At 34.0% G+C, this 16,854-nt stretch overlaps 1 protein-coding gene across 5 annotated transcripts; it reads right to left on the bottom strand.

Moving 5' to 3' along the window:
* Positions 1 to 10,444: 10,444 nt before the first annotated feature.
* On the bottom strand, positions 10,445 to 16,652 carry LOC145631985 (putative disease resistance protein RGA3). 5 transcript variants are annotated; one of them, XR_014112434.1, is made up of 6 exons: positions 16,446 to 16,652; positions 15,354 to 15,596; positions 11,789 to 11,878; positions 11,529 to 11,662; positions 11,129 to 11,226; positions 10,445 to 11,019 (listed from the first exon to the last, which is right to left on the bottom strand). XR_014112434.1 is itself a non-coding variant. In XM_081684231.1 (6 exons), exon 2 carries the CDS (start codon positions 15,408 to 15,410, stop codon positions 12,357 to 12,359), a length of 3,054 nt encoding a protein of 1,017 aa, XP_081540357.1. In that variant the 5' UTR covers positions 15,411 to 15,617; positions 16,446 to 16,652; the 3' UTR covers positions 10,445 to 11,019; positions 11,129 to 11,226; positions 11,529 to 11,662; positions 11,789 to 11,878; positions 12,309 to 12,356. The 5 variants fall into 5 exon arrangements, 3 of the variants coding, with proteins under 3 accessions (XP_081540357.1, XP_081540356.1, XP_081540358.1); XM_081684231.1 differs by having other exon boundaries at positions 12,309 to 15,617; XM_081684230.1 differs by having other exon boundaries at positions 12,309 to 15,596.
* Positions 16,653 to 16,854: the final 202 nt, after the last annotated feature.

Raw genomic sequence — 16,854 nt, 5'->3', positions numbered from 1 at the left:
ACATAGTCACAATGTTTGTTTTTATTTTTTTTTAATTAATTTTTAATAATATGTAATTAAAGATGTTGAGGTCAAAGTTTGTCTCGACAAATATAAGTGTACCATTTAAAAAAAATATGGGAATTTACGTAATGAAAAATGTAGTAATGTAAGATGTTGTTATATTAGTCTTGACTAGATTAGTGCTCGTACATCGCACGGTAGTAATAGTTTTTTTTTTTCATAATTAGTTACATTATTTATATACACTCATCATGATCAATAAATAAAATTTAAAAAACATTTCATAATAAGCAATAAACATTATTTCTAGCAATAAAAGTATATTACAATTACAATTAAAGTACATGCATGGACAATTGTAATGAACATATTAAAAAATGTAATCACATAGTCACAATGTTTTATTTATTTATTTTATTTATTAATTTTTAATAATATGTAATTAAAGATCTTGAGGTCAAAGTTTGTCTCCGCAAATATAAGTGTACCATTTTAAAATAATGTGGGAATTTACGTAATGAAAAATGTAGTAATGTGAGATCTTGTTATATTAGTCTTGACTAGATTAGTGCTTGCCCGTACATCGCACAGTAGTAACATTTTTTTTTTTCATAATTAGTTTGTTATATAATATAAAAATGAGGCAGTTCATATGAAATATACAAATGCAATGTGTATAAGAAAAATGAAATAATAAGGTCAAAATTATTAAAATTAAATTGAGAAAAAAATTCTTGTTGATTAGTAGTGTTGAAAATATTTAAAAGTAGTATACGACATTATATTATATTAACTAGTTTTGTGCCTCGTGCGATGCCCGGATTGTTTATTAAATTTTAAATCTATATTCAAATTTCAAAATATATCTCTAATACAAAATTAGTTAGGAATTGATGAGCTTTTGTAACAATTTAAACTATATATGTAGCAGACATGTAAATGATTAATAATAATATTGATATTTTTTTTAGAGTTATAATCTAATATTTTTTTGAATAAAATTATAATTCTATTTATACCTATGAAATATTGGTATTTTATCAAAAATAAAACACTCAACTAACAATTTTATTCTAAAATTCTATCCAAATTTGATTGAAAATAGAAATCTAGACTACGGGTTGTTTATTAAATTTGGAGTTAAATTTTAAATCTATATTCAAATTTCAATATATATCTCTAATACAAAATTAGTTAGGAATTGATGCGCAGTGCTTTTGTAACAATTTAAACTATATATGTAGTAGGCATGTAAATGATTAATAATAATATTGGTATTTTTTTTTTGAGTTATAATCTAATATTTTTTTGAATAAAATTATAATTCAATTTATACATATGAAATTGTTTTATAATTTTATATTTTTGTGAATAAATTATAATTCAATTTATACCTATGAAATACTGGTATTTTATCGAAAATATAACTCTCAACTAATAATTTTATTCTAAAATTCTATCCAAATTTGATTGAAAATAGAAATCTAAACTAATTAATTTATCTTATGAAGTCTATCTAAGTATATCCAACGTGGCGCGACACTTGGCGAAAAGTTGGAATGCCAAGTGTCGCTGTCTTGTGGCATGGCTAAAAATTTAGCTTTATATATTAGTTACTAGTTTTGTGCCTCGTGCGATGCCCGGGTTGTTTATGAACTTTTAAGATAAAATTATATTATAATTCAATTCGATTAAGAATAGAATTCTAAATTAACTCTTTTTGCTACAAAGTCTATCTATATTTATCCAATATGGTGCGACACTTGACGAAGAGTTAAAACGCTTTATGATCTTGTCTTGTGGACTAATTAAATTTATTATTTGGTATTTTATCGAAAATAAAATTCTAAACTAACCAACTTATTCTAAAGTTCTATCCTAATTTGATTGAAAATGAAATTTTTAACTAATTTTTTTATCTTATAAAGTCTATCTAAATCTATCAAAGGTGGCACGACACTTGACGATTTTTATTTTATAAAGTCTATTCATATATATATATATCTAAGGTGGCGCGACACTTGGCGAATATTTGAAAGACCAAGTGTCGCAATTTCGTGACCTAACAAAAACTTTAACTTTATATATTAGTTATATGATATGATGTTGCATGTTTCCCCAAAAATAACTATACAATGTATATAAGCATGTTTTGTTTTAGAATTAGTTAATAGGATAGATTAGATATGTATTTCAAAATTGTTAATTTTTTTTAATTTTTGCTTATTAGTTGTATTTGTGCATTGACAAACACAACTAAAAAACGTACTTCGTATCAACTAAAAACACGAGGAAAATATATACTTCCTCCGTTACGCATTATGTGCAACAAAATGAGTTGCACTTTTCCCAAGAAGAAACTTTTAAGAGAGATTAATTAAGGAAAGAGCAAATAATTAAATTCATAAAAGAACACCAACACCACCACCAGAAACCACCAAACCCACCTTGCTGCCACCATAAACCACCAAACGCAGCAACCACCAGACCTGCAACCATCTAGACCCACAACCACCCAAAACCGACCAGACCCACAACCACCTAGACCCACAACCACAACCACCCAGACCCACAACTGCCCAGACCAAAAACCTACTAGACCCACAACCACCCAAAACCACCGAGACCCACAACCACCCAAATCCGACCAGCCCTACAACCACAGAAAAACCGACCAGGCGCTACCACCAAACCCGCAACCTCGTAACCTCGGCCCTCCCCTCTCCCACCCAGTCAACCACCAACCACCCACCGTCTTCCCACTCACCGAAACCCACAAGTCCACAACCACCCACTCACCTTCCCCCTCCCCAAAATCACCACCAACCACCCTAAAATGTGCAGAAAAAAAACTTAAATTTTGAAAATATTACCTCCTCATTGCTAATTTGGGTTTTATTTGGTCAAATTTAACCATGAAAACTCTAGATCTAGAGTTTTCATGGTTATATTAGACCATAAAAACCTCGACTTTAAGCTTTAATGGAAGAGGAAGTAGCGGCAACGACTTTAATGGAGGAAGTGGCGGCAACCCGATCTAAAGGTGGTGGTGGTGGTGTGGTGGTTATGAAAGAAGAGAGAAGTTAGTGGTAAGGGTGGCTTGAAAGAGAGGAGAGAGAAAATAGGGTGGTGGTGGAATGGTGGTTGTTAGAGAAAAGAGAGTGGAGGTGAGGGTGGCTTGAGAGAGAAGAGATAGAAAAAATGGTGGTGTGGGTGGTGGATGTGGTTGTGAGGGAGGAGAGAGGAGTGTTGGTGTTATTATTAAGGGTTAATTAAGTTAGGTTAATAAGTTAATGACATGTAGTTAATGTGTTAATTGGATTGAAGTAAGGGTCTTTTAGTAAATTTACTCAAAAAAATTTACTATATAAGGAAACTTTTTTTTGTTGCACATAACTTATAGCATCCCAAAATAGCAAATGTTGCACATAATACGTAACGGAGGAAGTATATATATATATATATATATATATATATATATATATATATATATATATATATATATATATATATATATATATATATATATATATATATATAATCAATAATCCTACAATATAAAATAGGAAAAATTGACAAGAATAATGTCAACTTTGCCTCATTTGCCCAAAATAACCTCGGCTTTCAATTATTTTTTAATAACCCGAACTTTATTATCAATTTTCTTTCAATGGTCCTAACCGGTCATTCCACTTGTTATATCAAGTAATCTTACACGTGTCAAGACGAGATTGGTTCAAAATAATTTTAAAAAAAATAATTAAAAATTAAACTAAAAAATCCAATTAATCATCTAAAACGCACCACCACTCCCCGACGGCTCCGACCACTCTCCGGCACCACGCTCCAGCGAATCTCCGGCCCCCTCCACCGTACCTGAAACGGCGACGCCATTCCCCTACCACCTGACACCTGTCGTCGTCCAAAACCCCAAAACCCCGCATCCCCCCAAAATCCCTAAAAACCCTCCTCCACCAGTGAAATTCCCCAAATTCCACCTTGCCCACCCTCGGAACATTAGCAAAATGGGGTTTTGAGGGTTGGGGGAGGGCCGACGACGGTTTAAGCGGTGGGAAAGGGTTTTTTTACAGGATTTTTGGGTAAAAGGAGGGTGTTTCATGGTGGGACTACGGTGGTTTAGGGGGATGGGCGACGGCATGAGTGGCGCAGGGGAGTGGGCCTGGCGCTGTGGGGGTGACGGGTCGCCTAGGCTGGACGGTGGGTGAGGACTGGGCGGTGGATGAAGGCTGGGTGGTGGAGGGGGTCGGGGAGTTGGATGGCACTTCTAGTGTTGCTTCTTTTTAAATTAGTTTTTTTTTTTCTTTTTAAAAAAAAAATGTGTAGTTAAAAGTATGAGTTAAGATTAATTAGTAATTAAATAAAATTTAAACTTATTTTGACCAATCATGTAGCGACACATGTACATTACATAAACTTTTTTTTTAAAAAAAAATTATCGATTTAACACGTTACAGGTTACTCAAGACCATTGAAAGCAAATTGATATTAAAGTTCGGATTTTTTAAAAATAATCGAAAGTTGAAATTATTTTAGACAAATGAGGCAAAGTTGGGATTATTTTTTTTCAATTTTTCATATAAAATATATAATATTTGTTTTTTATACCTTTGGTTTTATTTTATCCATTCACACCTTATCAGCTTATCTTCTTCTCTTTGACATACTCCCACCGTTACATATTACTCGCAACAAAGGAATATTTTATGTCTCACAAATAATACAATTGTTGCAAGTAATATGTAACAGAGGGAGTATTTATTTTCTGGGAAGAGAAAGGTGCAAAGATAGGTTTTACGTGAAGTAACAATGAGGTACGAGTGGATAAAGTTTGGTAAATATGATCTCTTTGGGATTGGAGGGTCCATGTATACATGATTAATGGAAGAGTCTTATCCTATCATTCTATGAACTATGGTCTTTCCTAGTGTGGGTCTTGCATAATTGAAAGTGTGAAAATTGAGTCTTAGAATTTTCAGCATGGATTCCATGTATAAATGATTAGTGGAAGACTGTTATCCTATCATTCTATGAACTATAGTCTTTCCTAGTGTGGGTCTTGCATAATTGAAAGTGTGAAAATTGTGTCTTAGAATTTTCAGCATGGATTCCATCAGGGCCGTCTCTGACAATTTGGCAGCCCTGTTCTAATTATAAACCAATTTTTAAAGGACTATTTATAAATGGTTTAAAATATTATTATTATAAAATGTTTTTTTTTTTTGTTTTTCACAACAAGAATCATATTTCTTGATTGAGTCAATTCTTCAATATTTTTTTTTGACGTTTTTCACAACCAAATCATATTTCCTAATTTTAGGAGCCATAATTAAAAAAAAAAAAAAAACAACAATTTATATTTCAGAAATAAAAAATTATGCATAAATTAAGATAACAAATATATATAGATAGATACAACCTGCTCTTTGATCAAGTAATCAACCTCTGCTCATTCCAGATTCACCGAACAAGAACAGTTCGCTAGAATATTGAGTGCTTCCATTAACATTTTTTCCACCTTTTGAATTGAGTTAAAATTGAAAGAAAACTGAATTGTGTGTATTGCTTGATCTAGAAATTAGTATATTTTGTGTGTATTGCTTGATCTAGAAATTAGTATAAATTAATAAAATTTAGACCGATAATATCTATTGAATCGTCATTGATTTTGATAAGAGTATAGATTGTTCTTCAATTTTGCCAAAAAAAAAAGAGAAAAAATTAAGTGAATTGGAGATAATTAGGCAAAATAGGCGTTTATGAGTGATAATTATTGAGTGAATTTAATTTTGTTTTGGAAATCAAAAGACAAAAGAGATTGAATTTTGGATAGGAAGATTTTTTGGGTTTTGGTTTCAAAATGGAGGTTTTTATAAGGAAGAAGATGAATAGGTAAAGTAGATTCTTTTTTGGAAAAATTGTTAGGAACTACATGCTTAATAGGGGTATTTGGAAACAACTACCCACTAAAATATTTTATCAAAAAAACTACCCCACAAATTTAAAAAATTAGAGTAGCACTACCCATTTGCATTTTCCGGCGAGAAAGTCCGGCGTGTGGGGCCCACTTTTTCAATTTTTCTTCTGAAAATTCCTAATTGAAGAAGTGAAAACAAGCAGAGTATACAATTCATAGGTAATTCTTCTCTTTTAATCCATTAATTATGAATTTTGATGTTTAGGGTGTAACAATTAGAAAAATTAGGGTTCTTAGAAATTGGAGATAGTTTGAAATTGGTTGAATTTGTTGCATTTAATTCAAATTGGTTATCTTAGGGTAACGAATTAAAGTCAATTTGTCATTGCATCGTGTCTTTTCAGAGAAAAATTTTAAAAAGTGGGCCCATGTGCCGGACATTCTCACCGGAAAATGCAAATGGGTAGTGCTACTCTGATTTTTTAAATTAGGGGTAGTTTTTTTGATAAAATTTTTTAGTGGGTAGTTGTTTCCAAATACCCCTATTAAGCGTGCAGTTCCTGACAAATTTTCCTTTTTTTTTTTAAGTCAATGATTTTTTTTTTTTAAATTGTGGGCCCCTGATTTTTGGGGGCCCTGTTACGTGTGTGAGGAAAAACCTTCTTAAAGTCGGGCCTGGATTCCATGTATAAATGATTAATGGAAGGCTCTTATCCTATCATTCTATGAACTATGGTCTTTCCTAGTGTGGGTCTTGCATAATTGAAAGTGTGAAAATTAAGTCTTAGAATTTTCAGCATGGATTCCATGTATAAATGATTAATGGAAGACTCTTATCTTATCATTCTATGAACTATGGTCTTTCCTAGTGTGGGCCTTGTATAATTGAAAGTGTGAAAATTGAGTCTTAGAATTTTCAGCATGGATGATGGAAGATGCACGTGGATACGGAAGTTCGAAAACGTATGCAAATGACGTTTTTTTTTTTTTTTTTTTTTTTTGGTTGAAAAAACAAGTGGAGGATAAGAATCTCACTCTCAACAATCCCAGCCTAGGCAACCTTCTCCAATAGTGAGACTTGAGTAAGTATTTTTAAGAGAGAGAGAGTATTTTTTATAAAGGATACCAATTAGTTGGTATCTAAACTTAGCAAATTCAAAAGAAAGTTGCTAAGTTTAGATTCTCAACTTTGAGTCTCATTTGACAATAAGTGTGGCCTCTTGTCAATATTATAAGAGCAACTCCAATGGTAAGCTAATTGTGAAATTAGCTTGCCATGCCACCTAGGATTGCAAAGCTAATCTACCTTGTAGCTAACTAATCCCACAATGGTTAAGCTAATTTTCAATAGTTTTTTTTATTTATTTAATTTTTTTTAATTCCCACAATTTGCTAAGCTAATTAGCTTAGCTAAGCAAATAGCTTTGCCCAGCTAATTTGGTAATGCAATTCCAATGGTTAAACTAATTATTTATTAGTTTCATAAATTGCAAGCTAGTCCTAATTTTACACTGTTGGAGTTGCTCTAATATGTTTTGTAATTTATTTAAGTTTTAATTTTATTTTTTTTCTAAATAAAATTTAAAATATGATTTGATGGGCCATAATTGAAAGTGACATTAGTATACTTTAGAAAGTCTCACCATTGAGAAATTAATTTTGTACTTCAATACTCAAAATTGAGTCTCACCATTAGACATGGTCTTATTAGTGTTAAATATTTGGGTTTTTAGAAATTCTCCAAAAAGACAGTTGTACGTTAATTTACGTACAAACGGGTTTAAGACCCTGTTCTTTTGATCTTCTGGGTAGAGCAAAGCAGTGCAGAGCAGATTAAATTTAATCAGAGCAGAGCATAGCAGATTTCAGGATAGCAGAGCCGTGCAGAGCAGAGCCGAGCACATCAGATTTCAACATCATTATTATTATTATTATTATTATTAATTATTATTATTATTATTATTATTATTATTATTATTATTATTATTATTATTATATGTCAAAAACAAAAAAGTCATACAACCTACAATAAATTAGTGAGAAGCCGAGATACAATCTAGGCCCCCACTCTTCTAGCTATAGCAAAGCCTACCCTAGTGAAGATATGAGCTGCAGCACGAGCCCCAATGTCTTGCATCGTCGAGAACCTCTGAATCCGATTCAACAACGCAACAACTTCATTATCTAATTCCCCAAGCGAAGAAAAGGAGAAGGGAATGAATCCGTAGCCAATCGCCCGACAACGAGCTTCATACTTAACCCGCTTCCGATGAGCCGCATCAGCCACAACCCGTCCAGAAAAAAAAGTCAGATAGCCCTGTCTGTGTCAAAGGAGAAGACCCAGTGAAGTCGATACATACATCACGACCACGATCCCATGAATAAAGTAACACATCGTCAGGTCTGAGGGCCCCGTCATTCCCTCCACACAACCCTATGTCAACCTCCTTTCTCGCTGAAATCCCAGTTCTGTAGCAAATATCAACAAGTGTATCTTGAACAACATTATGCCGATGTTTAATACCTACAATACCAGCACACGACATCGCGTGGTCGCCGAAAATATCCCCAGTAAAAACCCGAGAGCAAGCAGAGCATGACGCCGAGACAGAGAACAGTGGAATACCCAGCCGGTAACACAGCACACATTGGTATGTCTTTGCGTTCATCGTCTGACCCAACCCAAAAATAGGTATTATTATTATTATTATTATTATTATTATTATTATTATTATTATTATTTCTTTTATATATTAATATATATATTTATTTATTTATTTGTAAAATTCGGACTGGATTGGACTTTTTGGACTTAAAAAATTTGAGTCCAAATCCAATCCAAAAATCCGAATTTCAAAATTTTTGAGTCCAAATTCAATCCAAATTTTAAAAAAAGTCCAATCCGAATAGCTTATTTGAACTGGATTGGATTGGATTTCGGATTGGAGTTTGAATAATGGACACCCCTACATATAGAGGATTAGAGGGAGCATTATTTAACAACGTCTCTTTCACGACTCTATTTCAATGTAAGATACAGCAACGAGTCACGACTATATGTCTACATCTAATTATAAGTAAAAATACAATGGTTGATCCTATAAATAAACTTCATACAGTATGATAATTTCAATGCAAAAATGTGTTCTTTATGTCCCTATTTGTTTCCCTAAATTATTTGTTAATCCTATAAATACCACGGGCAGCCCAGGACTTAAGAGTAATTTCCCGCGGTATGGCGATAGTACGTAGAACTGTAGAACCGTAGTCACTAGTGAGTATTCTCATAAGTTAGTTTCTGTGACTTCACAATGCTGCTTCGATCTCAATATCTCGTAACCATTGCATACCATTTCTACAGAATCATTATAACAATATTATATATGCAGATAAATATGGCCAGTCAGTTCCCTTGGTTTTATACCAAGGTAACACAAGTCTTAAACTCACTTCAAAATTGGTTGATAATGAACAATGTGTATAAAATACCTCCATCTCAATCAACATTCAGAAATTATTCTCTTTTCAAACATGAATTATTGAATTGTAACCGACATCACTAGCCAATCAGTAAGGTATCCAGCTAGGCATCTAGCTCACACAAAAAAGAATAGAACATTCAACGACATTATGATATTTCACCCACATTCTACATATTACGTAGAAAAGTTCACCAAATTTGTAGTATGACAAACTACCATATTATGATATCCATAGGGCTTCGTTGATTTTGACATAGGAACCCGCAGTCAAATAAATAGTAAGAGTAAAGGTATATACAACTTGATTGATTTATCTTAGATTCTACAGGACTGCCATAAGACCAGTGTTGCTCTATGGTACAGAATGTTGGGCTTCTAAGAAAGAGCATATTAAAAAGATGGAGGTTACGGAAATGCGCATGTTAAGGTGGATGTGTGGAAACACTTTAAGAGATAGAATCAGAAATGAGGTTATTCGCAAGAAAGTAGGTGTGGCGGGCATTGTAGATAAATTAAGGGAAAATCGTCTGCGTTGGTTTGGACATGTAAGACGGAGACCCGAGGGTGCACCGGTGCGAAGAGTGGAAGAGTGGGACCATGGAGGGATTAAACGAGGAAGAGGGAGACCAAAGATGACTTGGTTGGAAGGAGTGAGGAAGGATATGAAGTGCATGGATTTACGTGAGGATGAAGTTTTGGATCGTAAGGGATGGAGGAGAAAGATTTATGTTGATGACTACACGGAATAATCAAATTTGGTTCATGTTAGCCGACCCCACTTTTGGGATTAAGGCTTTGATTGATTGATTGATTGATTGATTGATTTATCTTAGAAACACGATAGAATATCAATTAGAGACTAAAATTCTAAATCCATCACAGAGTAATGTTGCGAAGCACATATTAAGAATAAAGGGGAATTTTGGACAGTCATAGATCATAAAAAGCAATCCTGAGTCTCTTGGTTCAATCTGAAAATGTGACATATCTACACCATTTCCCACTAAAAATTCAATGTCAGAAATTGCACAAAACCAACAATGATATATTAATTTTTTTTCTCACATGTAAAAAGTATCAGTAGGGCAGAAAACCCACCTTCTAGGAAGGGTTGTCAACTGCCCCCACATCATGTGCTTAGGTGAGAGCGTACAACAGAATACAAGCACTTAAATTTGCAAAGAAATTACAGAAAGTTAAGCTAAGGTAACTCTGCATCATCTGATAGGGACTGATATGGTAGCACAGTGCAGCAACGACTCAACCATGATCCACTTGAAATGAAAACAGGTATCATAATGTATCAGTGAATTATCTCTTCATCAGGTACCATTACATCATGTAGCAACAGGTTACCATGTCCATCAACACGAGCAAGCCGGCCAATAATATTAGCATTCAATGTCAGATACATGCTGCTAGAACCACAGTTGCTGAGTCTAAAATTGTCAGCACTATGGCCTCAAGTTTGCAACATGATCTCCTAGGTCATTCACAGGGCAGTAACCAGCAATTTCATTCCATTGTAAATTGTCAAGGACAGAGAAATTGTTATCCGTCAGCTGAACCGTCATGGATTTCTGTGTGCATGCAGCTGGACTGTCCATTGTTCAAATGCATGTATATAATTAGCCATAATTCACATTAATACAAGTTAAAACTGTTGTGTAAATGACAGAGAAAGAACAAACATTGAGAGCTTCTTAACCTGCATGTTTTCGTTAATGTTAAATTTCTACTCATCCAGTATGGGAAGAGTTACACCCCGTAATGTTGAGATGAATGTAGCAGAAGTGGCCACAAAATCTGAGTCAATGTAAATACATGAAAACCAAATTCAAGTGAAAGTACTACAACACAATGTTTTTGCAAAGGCTCACAATAATAAAAATCACTAAATACTCTCTTACACAGAGAGAACAAATAGATACGTAGGAACTTATTATGGTGCATATGATTTGCATGGTTCCCTCATCATATTCAATGATTGAACAATATATTCAAAGTCATTTGATTATGTGTGTATGTGTTTTTTAGTAAGGTTGGAAATTGTTTCAGGGTTAAAATATAAAGCTATTGATTGTTGATAAATTTTTTAACGGGAATACCTTTAGACTGGCCCATCTTCTCGCTATTCCAATGTATACTTCAACCAATGCCAAACCAGACAATCAGTCAAGTCTACAGACCACTCACCTGTCTGATTGAGCAACACTCAACATTAACTAGCCAAGGAATCTCTCTGAAACATCGCAAGAAAGGAGTTATCCATTTATACAATAAAGAAGACCGTATTTTTCAAGTCAATATCCTCAATTTATGTATTTTCTTTTTCTCCTTTTTCTTAAGGGTAAAAAGGATTACACACCGACATGATCCCAAGGTTTTTCTTCGAGCTATAAAATCTGTGATCACCTAAGCACATCTCCATCTAACCATTTTGGGAGCTGCAACAAAACTAGAAAAGGACATGCACACAATATTATCTTCAGCTGAAGTCACAAATTTGATAAAGCAGCTTTATGTGAGAAAGCAAGGGTTTCCTAGCAAGATTATCACTAGACTTCAAATTTTAATGCAGAAAAAAAATAATTCAGTTTGATAGATGCATCAGATACCAAATGGAATGGCCCATGTAATCTTCTCGGTTAATTTTAAATTTAACTTCCTGAATATAATCTTTCATTTCGATAATCATAAAAAAAACTAAATTTAATAAATTAATTATCAAAATTAAAAATGTAAAATTAAAATAATTAATTTTCGAATAATAAAGCTGAATTTTATCAAAAAATCTAAAATCAAGTTTGACCTACAAAAAAACAAATGAAAAATCAGCCAATTAAATTGAATAGTGATAGTCATTTTAAAGATTACAATTTTCATACCTTTACAGCTTGACTCCTTGAGTACTATGCTTATCTTGGTTGAATCTCTTAATCTCGAATACGTAGTTTTGGGATGTGGCATATATTGGGCCAGTATTCCCCGTTTGATTTCCGGCATCTATACGTGAGCTCAGGGTTAGGCTCTAGGATTTCAAGTTTAGTGAGGTTGGTGAGGTGTTTTATTGCTTTTGGCAGTGATTTCAGTTCACGGCAATATTTTAGTTCAAGTGTAGTGAGGGAGGTGAGGTAACACATTTCTTCAGGCAATGATTTCAGTTTGCGGCAGAACTGAATTTGAAGAAATTGCAGAGATGTAAGGGAGGCGATGCATTCGCCAAGTTCCTCCAAGTTTTTACAACTGCAAAGATAGAGGGATTGAAGGGAGGTTAAGTATTGAATCCCCTTGGGCAGCATTCCGGCTTCGAAATATTCTATTTTCAATGAAGGAAGAGAGTGAAGAGATTCCCATGGAATCCCATCTAAATTGCCTCCCAACTTGAGGGATTTTAGGTTGGTGAGATGCTCTAATCCCAGGTTCTGTATTCCCCTGCAATAACTAATTTTGAGGTCTTGAAGAGAAGAGGCACAGCTTTGTAATACCTCCCTAATTTGTCCCAAATTTTCTATTTTAACTAATTCAATATAACGAGCTATTCCCACATACTCCATACTTAAGAAATTGAAAATGAATGCATCATCTATAGTCAAGCGCTTTAAATAAATCGGTTTGCTTTGAACTCCACCTCCATTCATACATAATTTCAGTGCTTCATGTTGACATGGAGGAAAGTACGCCAGTCTCTTGCACTCTTGAATAGTCAATTTACGGAGATGAGGAAATGATGGAATGAAAACAGCTTCCTTGTCCGTCCATCTTATATCACTCCACCATCCCATTAACTTTGGCATTCCACTTAGAGTTAATACCTCAAGAGACGGGAAGAATTTTGCTGATGGAGATGGTGCATCGCTCTCTATGTATTCCACATTGTCTAAGTTATAAATGAAAAGTTTTCTAAGATGGCAAAGTTGACTCAGTGATGATGGCAGATATTGCAACTCATGACAATTTGACATGTAGATACGTACAAGCCCTGACGCCCAAGTTGGCAATTGGTGCTTAAAGAACAGGGCCTCCAGCAGTGTCTCTTGACCTTCTTCATGATAAGACTCAAGTTCACAAAATAATTTAAAAGTTTGAAGCTGGACCCTCACTTGTTTGTGGTATGGCACATCGTTATAGTTAGCAATATGTTTAACATGAAGCTCACCTCTGAGTTTACTAATAAGAGCTTTCAAGTCTACGAGCTTGCCCTTTTTATCTTGCTTGACTTCATCATCCCTAAAAACTAGAAAGTTTGTCAGAGTCTGAAGACATGTTAATGTATCCATCCCTGCTGGCATATGAGTCAACTTGTCACAAAACTTTATATCCAACACCCTAAGATTTACCAGTTTGCTTGTGTCCTTAGGCAACTCCTTCAGATTCTCACAACTAAACAAAATTAATGTTTGCAAATTGTAAAGCTTGGTGATCGATTTAGGAAGCATCACCAAATCATTATTAAAAGACAGATCAAGGTACCTCAAATGTAATAAGCTACCTAGTGTATCAGGTAATAAAGTGATGCTAGTCAACTGATACTGCAAATCCAACACCCTTAACTGGCTACACTTTGAAATAACTGCATTCACATCTATAAGAATATCATAATTTATCAAACAGCTACGCAGTGTTTTACTTGGACTATTACTTGAACTTAACAAGTTATCTAGATATTCTTTTCTATCATCAATATACAGATGACGAACTTTTCCTTCAACTTCATGTGTATTAGAAGCAGTCAATGTCAAGGACTCCTTCCCAGCTATCTTTTGAGCAAGGTCATGTATGAGATCATGCATTTTGAATGTTGTAACTCCCCTACATTCATAACACAAATCTTGGAAAAAACATCGATGCAATAAAATTGAAAAATATCTTTCACCTACATCTTCAATGCTATCTTCTGTACCACTTGGAACAAGATAGCCGTGTGCTGACCATAGACTAATCAACTTCTCTTTATGTATTCTATAATCCTGAGGGAAGACTGAGCAAAAGCTGAAACAACATCTTACCGCGGGATCAAGATGATAGTAACTAAACATCAAGGTTTGCATCAAGACATCATCGTCGCCACGCATATTAGCCAAATCCATTCTTCTATATGACTGCCAAGCAGTTAAATCTTGATCACGCAACAAACTAGCTACCACCCTTATGCAAAGAGGCACATTTGCACATTTTATCACAATATCTTTGCCGATTTCAGCTAGGCCAGTTACGACTTCATCTTCCCTATCTGCAAGAGATATTTTCTTAAACAATTCCCAAGAATCCTCTTCAGATAGACCTTCTAACTCATGTATTGGATAGTTTCCAATAGCTCTTGCCACCTTTTTGGAGCGGCTAGTCACCAAAATCCTACTTCCTGTCCCACCTAATATCAAGAAATCTTTCAACTTAACCCATATTTCACTGTTCTCAGACCAAACATCATCCAAAACAAGCAAGTACCTTTTCCCTTCTATCCGTTCTCGAAAGTTTTTGTGCATGTCTTCAAAGCCTAACCCATTATTCTCCTTAAGTATCTTACCTAGGATATCTTTTGGGTCAAAGTTTACAGACACACAAACCCAGTACATATTTTCTTCAAATGCTTCTTTTATCCTAAGATCACTAAACACAAGTTGAGCAAGAGCGGTTTTCCCCAACCCTCCAATTCCCACAATAGTCACAAAAGAAATATTTGTCTCCAAGTCATCTTTCAACAACAAATCCACAATGACCTTCTTGTCAACATCTCTCCCAATAATACTCTGTTCATACACATAAGAACAGGTTTCCTTTTTAACCTTCACATCAGGCTTATACAGGTCACTAAACCCAAAATTACTATGGTTTTTGGCTAAGCTATCCAACTTCTCCCTAAGTTTCTTAACCTCTGAAGACGTATTAAAAGCAAATATCATTGGGTTCTTAGGGGAGAAGAAACGGCGTACCTTCTTAGAGATTTTATTTGCGCCAGGCATGTTAGCGATTGTGTTAAACTCATCCATCAAATCATCAGCATCGTAGACAGCATCCTTGAGGTTCTCAACCCAGTTTTGCCCTTCATTAGTGAGCTCTAGGCACTTGGAATCGGCATCCAGGAGGAAAGTCTTGATGGTTTTGACAGTGTCGAGCAACTTCTGAAGCTCAGATTCATAATTAAAGACGGAGCATAGCTTTCGCACTTCTGCACACTGTAATGTCACAAACAGCGTCTGAGCAACAGTGAGTGCAGTAGCAATGTCCATTTGGAAGATAAGACAGAATAAGCAGTAAAAGGATGAAGTTGTGATAAGTATGGTGTTCTTTTTGGATAGTGATAAATGCAAGCTTTGTGATCGTCTTTAAATAACTACATCAGTTCACAGGATGCTGACCAACTCCATACAATATTCTGCGCTACATTCACATGCAGTTGAATTAAAAATTTCTTAAAATAGTACTCATATCAGCTTAACAAATAATCTACTTAATTAGAGTTGTCCTTTGTTCTTATTTTAATGTCCTATTAAGTTTGTCGCATTCTAAAAATGGCGTAAGTGGCCACTAATTTAGTCGTGTATACACTAGTTGCTTGAAAAATGAATTCAAGCCCACATAGAATGAATCAATTCTCCATGTTCAAAGCAAGTATTCACACTTGTATCTCTAACTATGGAAAATATTCAAATATATCACAGTAAATTTCTTTCATACACTACTCAACAAGATCCATATTTTAAGGTAAATTTTTTAAATCACAGTAAATAATATCACTGCACAATTCATGTATGTATTCAACAAGATCCAGAATAGAAATATTAATCAATGCAAAGTCATTGAAAACAATCAATTAGTAAACGCAAAGTAATTAAATAAACAATCAATTAGTTATACTGCAAAGTACAGTATTTGAAAAAAAAACCCATAAATTTACAAATAAGTGAAGCAAAACAATGAATAATTAGGAGTACAAATTAAATGAAACTATTCAAAAAAACAATGAAACTATAAGAGATCAAATTAAAAAATAAAAAAAATAAAAAAAAAAAAAAAAAACATACTTTGGCATTTGAATGTAATTAAGCTCGAGATTCCAGTACTTGCATCACTTGCATGTGTTTAGATGAAGCGAAATTTGATTCATAGACCTTGCAAAAGATGAGAAGCCGATTATAGATAAGAAATTAATTAGCACAAATACACTTGGCCTCACCACCCGAATTAATTTTTTGGGTTGTGCAGCGCTCATTTATTATTATTTTTATTACTGTATTTTATTATTATTTTTTTTTTTAATATAGTGATAACTTCATGATAAATGGCAAACTGGATTAGGGCCCTGTTTGGGAGAAAGCTGAAAGCCGAAAGCTGAAGCTGATTGAGTTAGCTGATTTTGACTAGCTGATTTTATTAACTGATTTGACTAACTTATTGTATTAACTGATTATATAAAAGTGTTTGGTAAATAGC

The sequence above is a fragment of the Chenopodium album genome, chromosome 5 (genome assembly GCF_948465745.1).
Source record: "Chenopodium album chromosome 5, dcCheAlbu1.1, whole genome shotgun sequence".
NCBI lineage: Eukaryota > Viridiplantae > Streptophyta > Magnoliopsida > Caryophyllales > Amaranthaceae > Chenopodium > Chenopodium album.
The sequence above is the reverse complement of the archived record's forward strand: the minus strand, read 5'-3'. Positions and strand labels throughout refer to the sequence as shown.